Source organism: Ascidia mentula, chromosome 8 (genome assembly GCF_947561715.1).
Source record: "Ascidia mentula chromosome 8, kaAscMent1.1, whole genome shotgun sequence".
Taxonomy (NCBI): domain Eukaryota; kingdom Metazoa; phylum Chordata; class Ascidiacea; order Phlebobranchia; family Ascidiidae; genus Ascidia; species Ascidia mentula.
In genome coordinates this window covers 814,711-830,524 of record NC_138573.1, presented here as the reverse complement: position 1 = coordinate 830,524, position 15,814 = coordinate 814,711, and the positions used below count along the sequence as shown (strand labels likewise).

Genomic DNA, 15,814 nt, shown 5'->3' with positions numbered 1-15,814 from the left:
CTTTTATTCGAACATCTTGTCGTCGTACCTACTTTTCTGGAGACGAAAACGTGTGAAAGGGTTTCGGTAAAAGAGCGATTTTGAAAAGCGATTGACGTCTTTTAAAGCAGAACGCGTTTGATGGGAAGCGTGATGTAGTTTGTGGTTGGTAAAGTTGGTGGGCCGACAGGTTTCTCACCTGTGGTTCGTGTGAATGAACGGTCGCCACATCTGATACCCCTCCTTCTTACTGCGGGTTTTGTAGCTGAACGAAACCGATAAAACCCTTATAAAATGATCTCGTTAAATAGGAGAAATGACTTGATGAGTTTTAACGACTTTCGTCCAATTCCGCTGGATTACTTTTCAAAAAAAGGTGTTGACTTTTGTGTGGCTGGGGTTCCCCGCTTTTTTTTAATTTATATTTCCGAAATCATTGTTCTCTTGGAAACCGATAATAACATCATTACCAGCGTCGCTCTGTTGTTATCGCAGCATTGACGTTCATAACTTACGCGGAACAATCAAAAAATTTCGAAAGTTGTATTTTTTTAAATAGCATTAGTAAAGAAACAATAGAAGAAATGCGAATTCGATGTGACTGTCAAATTGATCCGGATTAGCGAAGTTTCGGATTTTACAGGGAGGTTTGGTTCAAGCCTTGCATTGTCAAGATCGGTGTTTCGTAAGCGTGTAATGTTTTACCCCATGGGTGTACGGGATGTCAAAACGAAATTGGTAAATATTCGCATTGAATAGCCCGGGTGGTTCTAAGCGTTTTGTTAGTAATAGTAAGAGTACAAATCATTTGTACCTCGAATTTCGTCAGATTTCAACCAAAAAACAGGATTAACCGAAACCGAGTTATTCGTGGTTTACTGTAAAACATTATCTCAAAACCTGACAATTTGCTTCTTACCCAAGATTTCTGTGGAGTTGAGTTTTGCTAAATTCTACTTTCAGACATTCAACATATCAGGATCACACTACAGCCTTCTCTGGTTGTTCCCACAACAAACACTTGCAACCAAAAATGCTTGTGTGTAGTTTCGGCGCGAAATCAAACCGTTAACCACTAGTAGACTGCTTTCTATAAATAGACAAATACTGTTTACTCAGCTTGGTCACGTTTGACTTTATCTACGTTTTCTCACAAAGCCGAACTAACCCAGCTTTTTCTACCTTACACAAATCTCTACGGCACTAGTTTCTTCCATCTTTAACAAACTAAAGTTTAAACAGACAATAAATACTTTGGTTCGCGCACAAAAATGTGTCATTTGAGACGAAGTCATTTGCAGCGCATAATCCACGTCAATCGGCAACACACAATGCATGTTTAGTTCAAAAAGCAAAGAGTTCTGTCTTGTTGTGGTCGTGGAGGTCGAATCGATCTACTTGTACTTTAAGCACTTTGTGGCCAGGTCGTACCAAGAAAAATGTCTGCTGAGCTTCATAATCTCCAATGCTACAAATTAACTGTGGTATAAATATGATTGACATTTCTCTGTTTTTGACGTGTTTTAAGTTTTCCGGATAAATATTTCGTTTCCTTTTTGGTTATAGCGATTGACATGACGTCCTCAAATATGATTTTCGGAAATAGTTTAACAAACCTTTGTACTGACTACAACCTTGCTGGTATTTTTCAACTTTTTTACATCAAAAAAATTGTTTTGTAGCAAACTAAAATTGGTTGAATATTTAATTTAAACTAAAATCACAATCTACAAAGTCAAGCCTTTGAAAAAGAACAAGCTGCAGAAGGTCATTCCCAATCACCTCTCAAGCCTGACTGTTTCCTATACTATCTTTAAAGCGCGTATTGGGTTTTGCTGCTTTCACTCAAGCCGGCGTTTGTGGCCCAAGTGACGGCCGGCTTCTGTAATTTAATTAATTGCTGACGAACACATGCATTAAAATCACCACTTCAAGCGAAGTCGTACGCAGAAGTGACGAAATCTTGCGGAGGTTTAGCGAATACCTTTGCGGGGAGACTTCTTTTGCGACAGTTTAAATCGACGCGTGGTAATGCAGAGGAATAAAGCAAGAGACAAAAAAATTGTGAATACGTTTAGGTCAACTCAACTCATTGTTGCAACAAATCCACGCGTCCACCAAAAATTACAATTTGTATATTTTCAAATACAAGTAAGGATCTGTAATGTATTTACTTAATCTGTTGCCGCTCAAACAAGTTGGCTGTCATGATAAGAAATTTCATGTTCTCTAATGGAAAGAAAAGCTTAGTTTAATTCCAAGCCTACATTCTTTTTGGCGATCTGAATTTTGTGTTACATGATCAAAATACCTGATCTCATAACACCTCACATAGCACGATACGGCAATTTAATTACCAGCAAAAGTTCTGTCCACTTTGATGTTATTGTTGAAGCTATGTGATGTGTTGATGCATGTAATTATGAATGAATATGAAACAAATTACGTTGAAGCCCCGAAAGGTGCGACTTTAATTAACCCCGAACCCCCACAGGCACTGGCGCCACAGTCGCAACGCGCGATGTCTGGATCCCAATCAATGTGAGAATAACGTTGAATAACTAAAAACATGACGTAATGAAAAGAAAATTGGCTACCAAGCTTTGTTAAAAAATTTTTTTTAAGTATTTGTTTGTTTCCTTCGCACGCTGCTGTTTTCGTGCGGTATGAGATGTTAATTCGTTGCTGATGCTGTCAGGCACATTATGTGGATGCGAAATTTGACATCTATTTTGGTGTCTGAGCCATGCTAATTGTTCAACATGCAAATTAGCCATACGGATGGCGCGTCCCATTGGAAACTTGCTATTGCCGATCGTTGTGCAATCGATGCTCGCTGTGACGTTACGCTATGTTAAGGGTATGACCAAAGGATGACCTTAAATCGTTACGTGGCGTCAGCTTTGATGTTCGTAAACGTAGCATCCGTTTTGCTCCCCTCCCTTCCAGTCCTCGGTTGAATGTCGCGATTCTAATGTTTAACCGCACACAATGCGACGCTACTTGCCATCCCCGCGTGCCATTTCGCTGACGTGGAGTCTATTTGCCGTCCATTGACTTCAATGACTTTGTCTGTGGATTAACTTCGGAGTCTGAACGCGAGGACGTGTCAAATCGTTGCTTCTATGGCGGATACTGAAGACAAGCTTTAAACTTGCCCTTTGTTATGAGTGCGAAATTCCTTTTCACATAGTTGTGTTATTGTGATTTTTTTGAAAAACATTTTGACCAGGTCATACAAGAAGTTGTAGAAAACTGGTTGAAAGGCAATAAATTTAAATGTAAACAAAAGTAAAAATAATTGTATAAAGCGCGGGAAAATCTTATCCAGATTAATTTTCGCGGAAGGAAGTTTCATAACAATAATAAAAAGCGGGACGGGGAGAAGGACGATATGCGGGTGGGAGACCAACAACCTGAAGTAAAATGGAGAAAAATCTCTTTTTGTTTATAAATTTATATTTGGACTACCTCAACCAATGTCTTCCTGACTAAAGGCAGTGGTGACACAGCTGCAAGTGTAAGTTTGTGGGTATCGATGGGAAAGAGTGGAAAACGTATCCCGTTAAGGAAGGTCAATTCCACCCACAAACACCTTTCCAACCTCCACAACACTGTTGGACAAAATTGTCAGTTTACAAAACACGATTGGATCAAACGCTCTTTTGGCGGCTGGTAAAATAATCACATCCCTTGGCCCATATCCACTATACACAGACCGTTTCCTTGTCTAAATGTCACCTGTTCTCTAGAATAAACTTTGTTGCAGAACTTAATGGTGGCCACGACCCAGTGTCCACAGTCACAATTTCAGGCTTTTATTGTTTCTATGTTGGGTATTTATAATTTCTATGGGGAATTTTTTCTTAATTAATCGAGATATTTATGAAGACGGTTCGGAATCCGCAATAGATGTTGGTGTGTTGTCATCAGTTTCTGGTGCGTCGTTGGATGATCCTACACAATAACACACAACAATATTTGCAAACTGGTAATTAATCATAAAAGAAAAGTTGCAGATTAAGATAGGGGTTGCCTTATTGTAGTTTTACTTAAAAAAAAAGAAACCGAACAACACAGATCATCTGCTTATTCATTTAATTCTGATCATCAGTAAGTATATAATAGAGTGTAAACTGTCGGGAGAATATAGCCTAAAATTAAGGGGGTTTTGCGGTAACTTCAATCGATGACCCACATTTTAAATATAACTCACGTATTGCAAAGTCAAACCCCTGTTGCTTTCCCACTTTTTTCTGTGCATTTGTGTGGTAACGTCCTGATCGACTTCTTCTAACCAACACAAATATTGTGGCGAGCAGCATGACGAAGATCACACCGCACACCACACCAACCGACGCGTACACAGCAGTGTAGTCTGTATCTATTTTAAACACAACTTGTAACAACCAGTTGACAGCCTTTTGTGACCACAATTACAAAACCATTCACTGGTAAATTGACTCTTGGAGTGTTTATTAATAATGGAACTCACGATAAAATGACCGTTTGTTGCAAAAAGATCGCTAGCGGCTTATTTGACCTGATTTTTCAGGCATAGTATATAATCAGCCTTATACAAACTAATGATTAAACCATTGGATTTAGTATGATGTAAGTGGAGGTACATTTTGCAAATTGAGGGTTCACAAATATATTGAATTGTTCTCTCACTCACTCTCGTTGTTTCTTGCGAACTTTAGGGAATCGTCGATATTTGAAGAGTTTCCAAAATCCACTTCTCCAGCATGGAAAGGTTGTTTGATGGGAAATATTGGCCCGAAGCCGAGACGCACGGAACGAATCAACTTTTCTGACGTCAGTTCGGTGGGATTTTGATTTACGCTTTGTCGCCCTCTGGTGCACTAGAAATTGTATCGACATTAGATTCTCGCAAAAGTTTCTCAGTTTAAATGAGGCGATTGTGTGGGAAAGTGTAAGTAGTAAGTGGGTCAATACGTCCGTACAACGTCCACCCGTAATCTCCATAAGCATAAGAAACGGGAAAATGTCGAGATTGAGCCTTTTTTAAATAAATAAACACAGAAATACGGTTTTCGTACCCGAGCGTGGTAAAAAACTTAATGAGACTTTCTTCAAAATGTGTGAAGTTACGAACCTGAGTTCTGGTGACGTTGCAGAAAGTTGCACCATCTTTACATAACGTGACGTCACAAAACAAGTATATTCTTTGCATTGTTGCGTTCAACCAATTAAACATTTGGAATCTGAATCGGAACAGCGAATTTTCCGTATCCATTTCCACCGCAACCGTGGAGTCATTTGCTGAAGGGCAGCTGCAAAGAAACCGTGTTGACTTTGAAAACACACTTCATCAGCACATTCCCATCTATTGTTCGTGTTTAAGTCTATTTAAAATTACTTTCAATATTGACCTATACGTCATAAGGGCGCGTGTATGCATTGGCAACATCCGCTGGAGGAGCAAAAAGTCAATAACCTCAAGTTTGCGTTTGTCATCTACAAGGCACAAGACAAATATGCCCAAGTTACACCGGAAAATTTACAGTAACTGTCACACGCCTTGCAAATACTTCAGTTGCTGGTAATCCTGCAGGCATTTTTGGTCACCATATTTCAAGCTTACACAAATGTTTAGTGCATCACGTTCCAATGGAAACCAGTTGTTAATGAGGAATAATTTTCTTCAGTTCTTGTGTTAAAGATGTGTTCGCCTTTTTGTGCCAGGTAATTTATAAAGTATTAAAGTTTCTGGCGATTGTTGCATTTATTCTTTGGGCATTCTTGCTTAGCTGATTCAAGTAAAGTGTCTAAAACAGTGGTTCTTAACCTATTTTCTCTTATTTCCTACTTTCAGTTTAGACTGAATCTATATTTCCCGCTAATATTTAAATTTTAAAGTAACTTTTTGACCTATAAGTTAATAATTAAACAGTGGTAGACAATTACAATCAGGATTTGCCAACTGTCGTGTCAGCTTTTACACTGAATTGCAAAAAAACGTCATACAGGGAATACAGAACTTTATTGTATCTTTCGGTGACAACTAATTATCCACCTACAACCCTATTCCAACCACTTAAGAACCATTGGTCTAAAACAATTCCAAACCTCTAAACTTACCCGTTGTCTATTAAACCGTGCAGGGTATTTTCCCTCGTGACGTCAGGGTCGTACGTTGCTACGCATCTTTCAACCAAAAAGCTTGCTTCGTTGCCAAGGAAACCAAAGAGTGTGCTTTTTATTTCCACGTGAAGAAATTGTCCGACCTAAAGGACGGAAAGAAAAAGTTGGAAAAAGTTTGTAAAAACCCAAAATCTGAACCGAAAATCTATAGTTTTTTAGCTGGTATTATTTTGATGAAAAAGAGCAGATATGTTTTTTTTTTAATTCTGGAGTTTTGAAACTTTGTAATTGACATATTAACGATACAACTATATTGCACTTAAGTTCTTATTCTCACCGAAGTTAACAAAATCAAATCTTGAAGTGAATTTGCGGGAGAAAACTTTGGACTTCGGTAAAGATTAATTTCAACCTTTCCAAAACCTTCAACGACTTTTCTGTAAACGCAAACTTTTATTAATCAACACGAGTCAGTTTCACGATAAGGTTTACGTGTTTTTTATTTTATTAATTTAAAATATACGATATCCAGTGTCGATCCCTGGCAATAATTAACCAATTAGACAAAGTCGTTCCAATTGTGCTTCCGATTTTTTTTACTGTTTAGGTATCGTTTTTGTTTTTAAGAGAATTTTAGGCCCAACATCTTTATCAAGAACCGATCCTGGCTGTATCATCGCCTTGGTGTTTGTAAACAAGTAGGTTTGTTTGCAGAATAATCGACCGAAAGCGAGCTGAAACTGTAATCCCGCAGTAGAAACAAACACAACACAGTGACCTACAAGTTTGACCTTTCACATCCGGGAGTTTTAGACCGAAGCGTGTCCCTGTCTCAGTTTACAAATTTACTGCCGGTTACAGAGAGAGACGGATTACTGTCATAAAACGCACCTGTGGTTATTGAGCAGTGTTGGAATCGATCTTCGTCCGTCAAACAGACACGTGACGTTGTAAAGACTCAATGGCGCACCCTCGTGGATACCCAAGTACACGATTTCGTTCCGGTAGGAGGCGAACTTTCCGCTTCTCTAAATGTAACAGGTGTTAGTTTGGCCAAACCTGCGAGAAACTTTTATTTCTTCTGATCAATATTCGCCGAAAACAGCACATATTACCGTTAAAATCTAACCTAAATAATTGATAAAAAGGAAGGAAATGTTTATGTTTCAATTAAACTTTTTTATGAGAAATCAATTAACGACCAACTAGCGATGAGTAGGACCGAAAACTTGTTTTCAAATATTTAGAAATACACGCAAGAAATCGTGCATTTATGCTCAAAAATTAGATCTCACGGAACATTGGCGAATTGAGCACAGAAATAAAGACGTGCGATGGTGTTTTACGACCAACGCGAAATTTATGACGTCATTAAGTATTTGGATAGTCTTTGTTGTAACCAGTAACAAATCAAACTTTTTTAAAATTAATTTGGTATCATTAGGTTCACATTCTATGGTGTCGTTACCTTTAAACTCCCCCCACATAAACGCAAGTTGAGCAAGTCTATCTTGAACTCAGCCTTCCGGTCAGACTTAGCTTGAGCTCTGCATCCGATATCATGGCGGAATCTGATTCTGTGTGGAAAATGTTTTGAGTCCAACTCCCATCTCACGTAAACCGTTTCCCTCGAACAGGAAGTGACGAAACCTGTAAAGAAGTATTCATGTTAGTGGAGGTTAATTGATGTTTTGTAAAAACACAAGTTTTGTGCGCCAAGTTATAACTCGTCATTATATGTACATCACCTACACAAACAAGTTTATTTGAATGCCTGCTATTGCAAGGTAAACAATGCATTGACATCGACCAGCAACGCAGCAATAAATACAAACGAGTGTCTTGACACACGTGGTGTTGTGATCTTAGCTTATCGCTTGTAGCTGGTACACCTCACAGGACATATGCTGAACTTGTTTAGTCAGTTTACGTTCAACAAAGTTCAAATACTGACACAGCTTTGATATTAAACATATGTACACATGTCTAAGCTGCGACCTACCTGATTTTGAGCCTGAAGCACATACAAAGATGAAAGTGGCTACGAACAAACATCCATTAAGCCGAAACATTACGAAAGTTAAATCCTTTCTACCCCTCTCACGTCATTACTCATTTATTTTTGGTTACATTCCCCTGCAGTGTGTGACGTTTCATGCACAAAGCACCGAAATCAACACGCAGACACAACTTTACGACAATCCGAGGCAGTTCAACTTGCTCTCACTGAGCCCCCGGCGATATTACGTGCGTCACATGCTGACGTCATAAGGCGAAAACTTTGACTTCTGACGCTTTTACGGCCCTCAGCTGGTGGACTAGACACGTGGTGGCGCACAGTGCACAGTGTAATACACTCAATGTATTTTCTTTTAGGACGGTTTGAAACTATAATCTCAAAGCCAGTTAGGCTTCATACTCACAATTTTTGAAAAATGCTCGCTGTTTTAAAATATCTTCGATCCTTCAGGTAAAATGAGAGGACACATTAGTTTCATATGTAGTACATATAAAGTGTATGCACTTAATCAGACACAGCAGAATAAGGTTACCCAATCCATTAGAAACGTCCGGTTCTGGCAGTAAAATTAAGTGATCTGACAGATTTACATCAGGTATTGACATTTGCTGGTACGACTCCATTCCCGTTGGACCTAATTAAGTTCATAAATCAATAAACCACGAACATCGGCAACAAACATATCTTTTCCCAAACAAAAGCATGCCCTCTCTTTATAAAACCAATGGGAGCGAACTTGTTGCCTTGTACATATGCGCAGAAAATATCGGTGTTCGTGTCTGCATGAGGAGGATTGATAATAAGTATCGATCGTTTGGCCCAAATCCGTAAGCCCACTGGGTTCACGATGACTACGAGGAGTAAAACAAACAGAAATACTGAATTGCAATCGCCTTCGCTATGGTCACGCGGTGAGCTTGTATGAGCAGCGATGGACGCCACGCAATGAGGATTTAGAATACGCCTCAGTAATGGTTCAACCAGTTTCACAGCGGAACGCTTTCTATTCGTCGTCGAAAACGCAGCGCCAACTAAAAGCTGATGTGGATGCTATTTAACATGGCTTTATACGTGGACGTCGGATGTGTGTTTTGAAGTAGTAAATTGTTCAGGTTTGTGATGGGCAGTGATAGGGAATAGTTTAAATTTGGTGAATGTTCCTAGGATTTTTATACGGTAACTCCTAGAGGTAATAGACTTGACTTATAACCTGCCGTAAATGTTGCCACTTGGTTTGAAATAAAAAATCCCTATACGTAAACATGGATCAGAGTTGTTTGAATGGATCAGAATTACTGGTTGGTTTCCTAAAATAGCCATAGAGATTCCATTTCCAAAAGTTTGCTTGTCACAATTTAAACGTAGGCTACATAAATTAATTCATTTGCAACAAATACTCTCTTTGGTGCGAATGCATGTTGTTTTGCGTGGAATATTGCACCAATGTTGTTTTGAACACGCAGACGTGTCGTTTGCACTGGTCGTGCCATATCATAGCAAGAGATAACACTCTTGTATTGGTGCGTCTTACGTCTGATAGCGACCTTCGCGGGGGTTCTGATTAAAAAGTCGCAAGGCCAAGGTGGAAAGTGATAAAGTGCTTTATCTTTTCAACCTATATAGCGCCCGACTGATCGGCAAGGCACACATTCGTCGATAATTGCGGGCTTGCAAGGAGCGGTTGGACGACGGCAGCGATCGCAAACAGAGTGAATGTCACACTCTATTGTTGGTGGGACGCCGGGTCGTCAGAAGACGGAACGAGCGCGAGGCCCGAAAAAAAGGCGGACCCAGTTCTAAACTGTGGGAGAAGTTTTGTGCATGCGACCGTTAGAATGCGTCCAGCTAACGGAGAGTGCGGAGGTATTAGTGGTAGTTACTTCAAACATAGACAAGATGGCAGGGAAGACAGTCGTCGATTGCTTCTCGGCGTTTTAAGCGCATTAAAAACGCGGAAATGCCCTCCAATATCTTCTCGCCACATGAAGCACTTCGGTAATCTTCTTACGCGATATCCTGTTGTTCGGGAAGGAATCGACCGTGCAAAATGCTATTTTAAAACCATAAGGAAAGGTTTTGCAACAAGCAGCTCAGCACTAAGCCTAGATGTCAATAGAATATGAACTGAGTTGACGATTACGAAGGAGCAAGATTATCGCCCTTTGTTATTTCAAACAGGATTCTACGTTGACAGTTCAGCTGTAAAAAAATTACCTCAGTTTAGTTTTCTTTGCTTTTCAACTTAAAAGTCTTGTAGGAAAAACTGGTCCTTCATACAAAAGTCGCCACAAAGTATAACCAACGATTAAAGTAATTTGGGGAAAACTGTTTCTTTTAAAAGTCAGTTACAATTACCAGTTTTTGAGGTAGAGGATGTTTCACGATTGTAGTGGCCGGCGTGTCAAAATTAGAGTCCAATAACTGTTTCATTACAACATTTGTAAATGTTTCGCAACGCAAACAACGCATACTTCCTACTTACAACACGCGTAAAGCAGCAAGCCATTCGCCGCGATGTTTACGTGTAATTGCTTTCCAGTAAACAAGCCAACAAATCATTCTACGTCACTGAGGCCGGCAATGGGCTACGTGGATATTACGTAACGCCGTAATTTCTAGACACGGTTATTAATTTTGGTCGTGTATGGAGAAGTTGACGTTTTAACTTGGTAATTGGGGGGCGCTTTGCGTAGGATGGTGGCTATTAGTTATTGGGAAACCGAAGCCCTGTGTGTTCTGATATCTGTGGCGTTGTTTACGAAAATGTCTTAATTGGGGTCCAGCTGACGACCTGGCGACGGACTCGCTTTATTGACCGCCATGAAGCGAAGTCTCGTAAAGGCGAGTTTTACTTCTCACGTAGGCAGATGTGACAACCACACTCTGGTCGTAGGACAGTTTCAGTTGCGGAGTTCGGAGATGGGGAGGCAATGCGAGAGCGAAAGTAACGACGCAGTCATTAATTGGTCACATTGCCGTAGATCTATAGCGCTGCAAAGATTTACGCATTCGGCTCGGCCTGAAGCCAGTTCGCAAAACTCTTCAGCCTCGTTAAGGCTGCGCATGACAACAAGTGTTTAGGTAGGCAAAGATATTGAGCAAGCGTCAAAATAGTTTATACCAGATTCCTTGTTTGTGTTTATGTGAAAGTTTGTAGAACTTGTGTTGTGTTTTAGCACAGCATGTAACTTACAACTATTAACAGCGTGCAGCGGCATGTCAGCAATTGTAGAAGCATGTAAAACAACAAGAAACTGCAGGCGGCTTTTCTTTTTATTACATAATATATTAACTTCGATAGTGAATGTCAGGCAAGCAGATTGTACGCAAATTCGTATCAAGATAATATTCATTATCTTAGCATTATCATCTATTGATCCTTTATTAAAATGATATAGAAATATCAATATACATTTCTTATAATCACACTATGCTTTAAACACTACTTCTATGCTTTCAACTATAGGCAGCAAGTACTTAACACTGCAATTTTGTTCTTCAGAGGACCTGGTTAGGCATAATGTACTGCACTATCGCACCTTCGCCCGCCCAGGGAATACTGGCATCCCATATCGCTACAGGCCACCTGGTTGGCTTGAACACCCAAGTTGAGCTGATCAGAATGGAATCGAGCAGTTCATCGGGAAGCGAGGGAGCTTTTCACCAACAGAGTCAAACTCTTCACGGAACGAACGCCAAGTACACGGTCATAGGAACTGAGGACCTGGCCGTGCACCTTGCCAACGACCGTGCGAGAAACAAAAAATCTGACACAGCCGCCAACCACGATCGTCGGACTCGCGCTGGACGTCCACAATGTGGATCCCCATCCTCAGCTCCTCCTTCCATCTTCTCTGCTCACAACAGTTCGTCGTCAAGCAGCGGGAACTCTTCCCCAACTTCCTTCTACTCGTTGCCGAACCACGACCTCCTGATGGCCCAGTTGCATTCAAACGCACATTTGAGGGCGGAAAGTCCCACAGTGGGTCCAATAATAAACCAGCACCGGCCAAGCACGAGATACCACCGCCCGGCCGCCGCGGATACTTCCCCGGCGAGCGTCCATAACTCGACCTCGATACAGAAAAATATGTTCTTAAACTGGAAAAACAACAACGTCGCCCCGACTGCTCGCCCCTATGACGACACAACAAAATCGAATTCGTTGACCAAACCTGGATCTCTTAAGTCCAAGCCTCAGGTCCCACCGAAATGTGAGAAAGTAATTGAGTTACTGAAAAACAAGACGAAAAAACCCGTAAAGTCCAGGGCAGAAATCACGCTTAAAAACCACACCTGTCGGTCGCAAGGTGTCGCTGTTGGTCCTGCAGCAAAGCAAGCTGCGGTTCCATCTCAACAGACGAAGGATTCAACTGTGGAATTGAATGCAAAGTAGGTTTGATTTATCTATTTGGAAGATGCACGTTGACTTGGAGCTATCAATAATATTTTCTACAAAAGCGCTCAGTTATAATGAAGCTGTACATTGTTCTATTGAAGCTTATTTATATAAAACGATTTTACGATTCTTTTGAACGTAAGTTCCATTTTAAACTTCCTGCGATGCAGCACTGAACAAATTGTAAACGACGAGAAATGTTTCACAGGAAAAGCTTCCTGGAGACTTACGATGTGTCTGGGGTGATCGGAGTTGGTGGAGGTGGGATGGTGTACGCTGGTACACGAACTATCGACAACCATCCGGTTGCAATCAAACGTATCATGAGGGAGAAAGTGAAAAGATGGGAAAGAATCCACGGCAGGACAGTACCCCAGGAGATCGCGCTTATGATCCGGTAAGTTGCGAAACCTTTTTATCATTTTCCACAATCATAAATGCACCCAAAATGTCCCAAAGCAAATGAATAGACGTTGGCCTGGAAAAAGTTGATGCATTGCTAATGCACAAGGGTTTAAACCTGTTTTGAAGCTAAAATAGCGGACGCACCCGGTTTCAGTCCCGGTTTTCAAAACCGCTTTGTTCGCTTAACCTGGATAATGGATGATCGCGTTTTGAAAGGCATCGTGTCCCAGGTGTATGGACATAAATCGCGTCGACAATTGGGTTTTTCACCGGGTTTAGTTGCATGGAAGTGGACAATAGGCGGGCTATTATCGTTGTCGTGCAGTGGGGGGAGATTCGGCGGATGGGCGTAATGCGCTCATGGACACGTGGTCGGAGAGTTTCTATTGTTACAGCATCGCGTTTAGAAGTCGAGCTCGCGCGCAATTTCGATTATTCTAATTGCTCAATCCAGCGGTTCGCGCGAGTGCAAACAGAAGTAGTGCTGGTTTAGATTTACAGCTCGCCAGATTATTAACGCTCGCGGCCTTCTGTTGGGTGATACGGTTGGCAGCGGGTGAACGAATCCGCGTCATTTATGGTCCTGCGCCCTTGCTGGATTTTCCCCCTTGCAAGAGCAACACACAATCCCCGCCTCGTTTCAAAGTTGTAAAACCTCGTTTTCCGAAGAGAAGATTATTGACTTTTAAACGAGTGACTTTCAAGAACTCGTCGTAACATTTAGTTCGCTGTTTTAAATGTTTTCTGCGTCGATTTTCGTAAAAATAAGGCCCACAGTTGTTCGTCAAAATGTATATGCAAATGTACAGACAGAACAAATAAGACATTTATTCTAAATTTCCCCACTGAATTTCCTTATTTGTGCCGACGTGGCCACTTTAGTGGTTGAATGGGATTTTCCCAAATAATTACAAGTTCACAAAATGTTTTCCAAGCACAGGGGAAATTTGTACGTTGATAACCGAAGCAAAACGTCATAAACTTCCTCTAATATCGATTTTAATTAATTTCCTCCAACTTTATGGTGCCCTAAACTTCAAAAACTTATACAACGAGAAATACCCAGCATTACACCATAACCATTACCTGAAATTCCGCTACTTAGTCAACAAAAAGTGCTGCTGGTTAGGTAGATTTCATGAAGTAAAAACATTTTATTGCTAGTCAACAAAACCAACATTTTGACGTTACAGTGACTTATTCCAAACAATCCCACAACAATCAATTTCTCATTAACTTACTATGGGTTTATCACACAGAGTGAATGGTCACCAAGGTATAATCCGCTTGCTTGACTGGTACGAGTGTCTCGATTCCTTCATACTGATCCTGGAGCGACCTTCAAGTTCGGTCGATTTGTTCGATTACATTCGTGAGGTTGGGAGGATGAACGAGAGGGAGGCTTGCATGATATTCAGACAGGTAAGAAATCAAGTCTTGACTGCGAATGAAGAAAGTGCTTACGTTCCGTTTTGTATCATTCGATTGTTGAAATTTTATACGAGAAAGACTCTCATCTGGATCATCGTTTTTAAACTGTCTACATATATATGAGCAATATACCAACGTATAGTTGTCCACAGCCTCCAAACCCAATCAACATTTTCTAAATATCAAAATCTACTTTCTATTAAATCAACAAAACACCTGCGAATGTCGTCGGTGACAAACCTTAATAAAATAAAAACTTCCAAAATTGTGAGCTTTATTTTAAACCTTACAGATCCTGACCGCTGTCTATCACATCCACTCACGTGGTGTCGTACATCGCGATATTAAAGACGAAAATATCGTGTTGAATCGCGATACTGGAGAAGCGAAGTTGATCGACTTCGGATGTGGAACTCTCATCCACGAACACCCCTACCGTGATTTTTCGGGAACCCCCGAATTTTACCCCCCAGAGTGGTTCAATGAGGTAAAATATGTTTGATGGAATTCTGCATGGTTTCCTGCGAAGATATTTTGTTCAATGTTAGAATAAAACTTTCATGGTTAATGTTACAATGCCAGATAGTTTACATCCATGAAAATTTTAGTTGGTTGCGCTGTCCGGCTTAACTTGTACTTGATTTGAACACGGCTTGCCGCTGTCCATGAAAAACCTTATTTCCCCAGATATAAAACAAATATTTGTTTTACAGCACTACTACAACGCCCGCACGGCGGCGGTATGGAGTCTCGGCGTTTTACTTTACGACATGCTTTGTGGGGAAATCCCCTTTAAGTCAAAGACGAAAATTGCGCAAGGAAAATTCGATTTTAAGGTAACTAAATATTTTTGACCCATTTCGATGATCGTTGGTAGTTTAACTTCAAAGCTTTGCTAAAATGTTTCTCCAATATAAAATACGGGTGTCGTGGCCTTAGACAAAGTTTGGTGATATTTTCACTTCTCTTGGCGTTTGTCCTGTTCATTGCGAAACAAATTTGCATTTTTTCTAAACATTTTCTTACCTCAGGGTTCCGTGAGCAACGAAGCGAAACACCTCATCACGTGGATGCTCTCCTTCCGCCCGGAGTCTCGACCTTCAGTTGTTGACATCATGCAACATCCCTGGATCTCCGGGAAGAAGTTCTGAGATCCAATTTCCTCCTTTTTTAGTTCCAAGACTGAGAGCAAAGATTTACTCTGACTTCCGTGCAATTCATTGCTGGAGATTCAACGTCGTTTCTCTCTCAGGCTTCTCATGTTGTTGTGCGTGTTGTTTTTTTATTATTTACCTCCCGATGCTTATGCTTGCCTATGCAAATTACTGAGCGTCCGTGCGCTACGGACATGTGGTTTCCTAATAAAACCAAGTAGGAAACGTGTTGCAGTGAATCAAAAAGTTTGTTTGTCAGGTTAAAAGTGATTACTAGGACTGGCTTAGATTATTGCACAATCATCCAAGCTACTACTT

The 15,814-nt window shown here is 40.6% G+C and overlaps 2 protein-coding genes across 2 annotated transcripts; one reads left to right on the top strand and one right to left on the bottom strand.

Annotated features, from left to right (window-relative positions):
• Positions 1-3,361: 3,361 nt before the first annotated feature.
• On the bottom strand, positions 3,362-8,247 carry LOC145911801 (uromodulin-like). The gene is made up of 9 exons (XM_082999239.1): positions 8,090-8,247; positions 7,556-7,737; positions 6,979-7,115; positions 6,425-6,524; positions 6,085-6,230; positions 5,099-5,276; positions 4,658-4,844; positions 4,196-4,363; positions 3,362-3,936 (listed from the first exon to the last, which is right to left on the bottom strand). The coding sequence occupies exons 1-9, from the start codon at positions 8,157-8,159 to the stop codon at positions 3,863-3,865; spliced, it is 1,242 nt and encodes a 413-aa protein (XP_082855365.1). The 5' UTR covers positions 8,160-8,247; the 3' UTR covers positions 3,362-3,862.
• A 3,380-nt stretch (positions 8,248-11,627) lies between these two features.
• On the top strand, positions 11,628-15,493 carry LOC145911756 (uncharacterized). The gene is made up of 6 exons (XM_082999184.1): positions 11,628-12,499; positions 12,715-12,903; positions 14,171-14,333; positions 14,635-14,829; positions 15,056-15,178; positions 15,374-15,493. The coding sequence occupies exons 1-6, from the start codon at positions 11,628-11,630 to the stop codon at positions 15,491-15,493; spliced, it is 1,662 nt and encodes a 553-aa protein (XP_082855310.1).
• Positions 15,494-15,814: the final 321 nt, after the last annotated feature.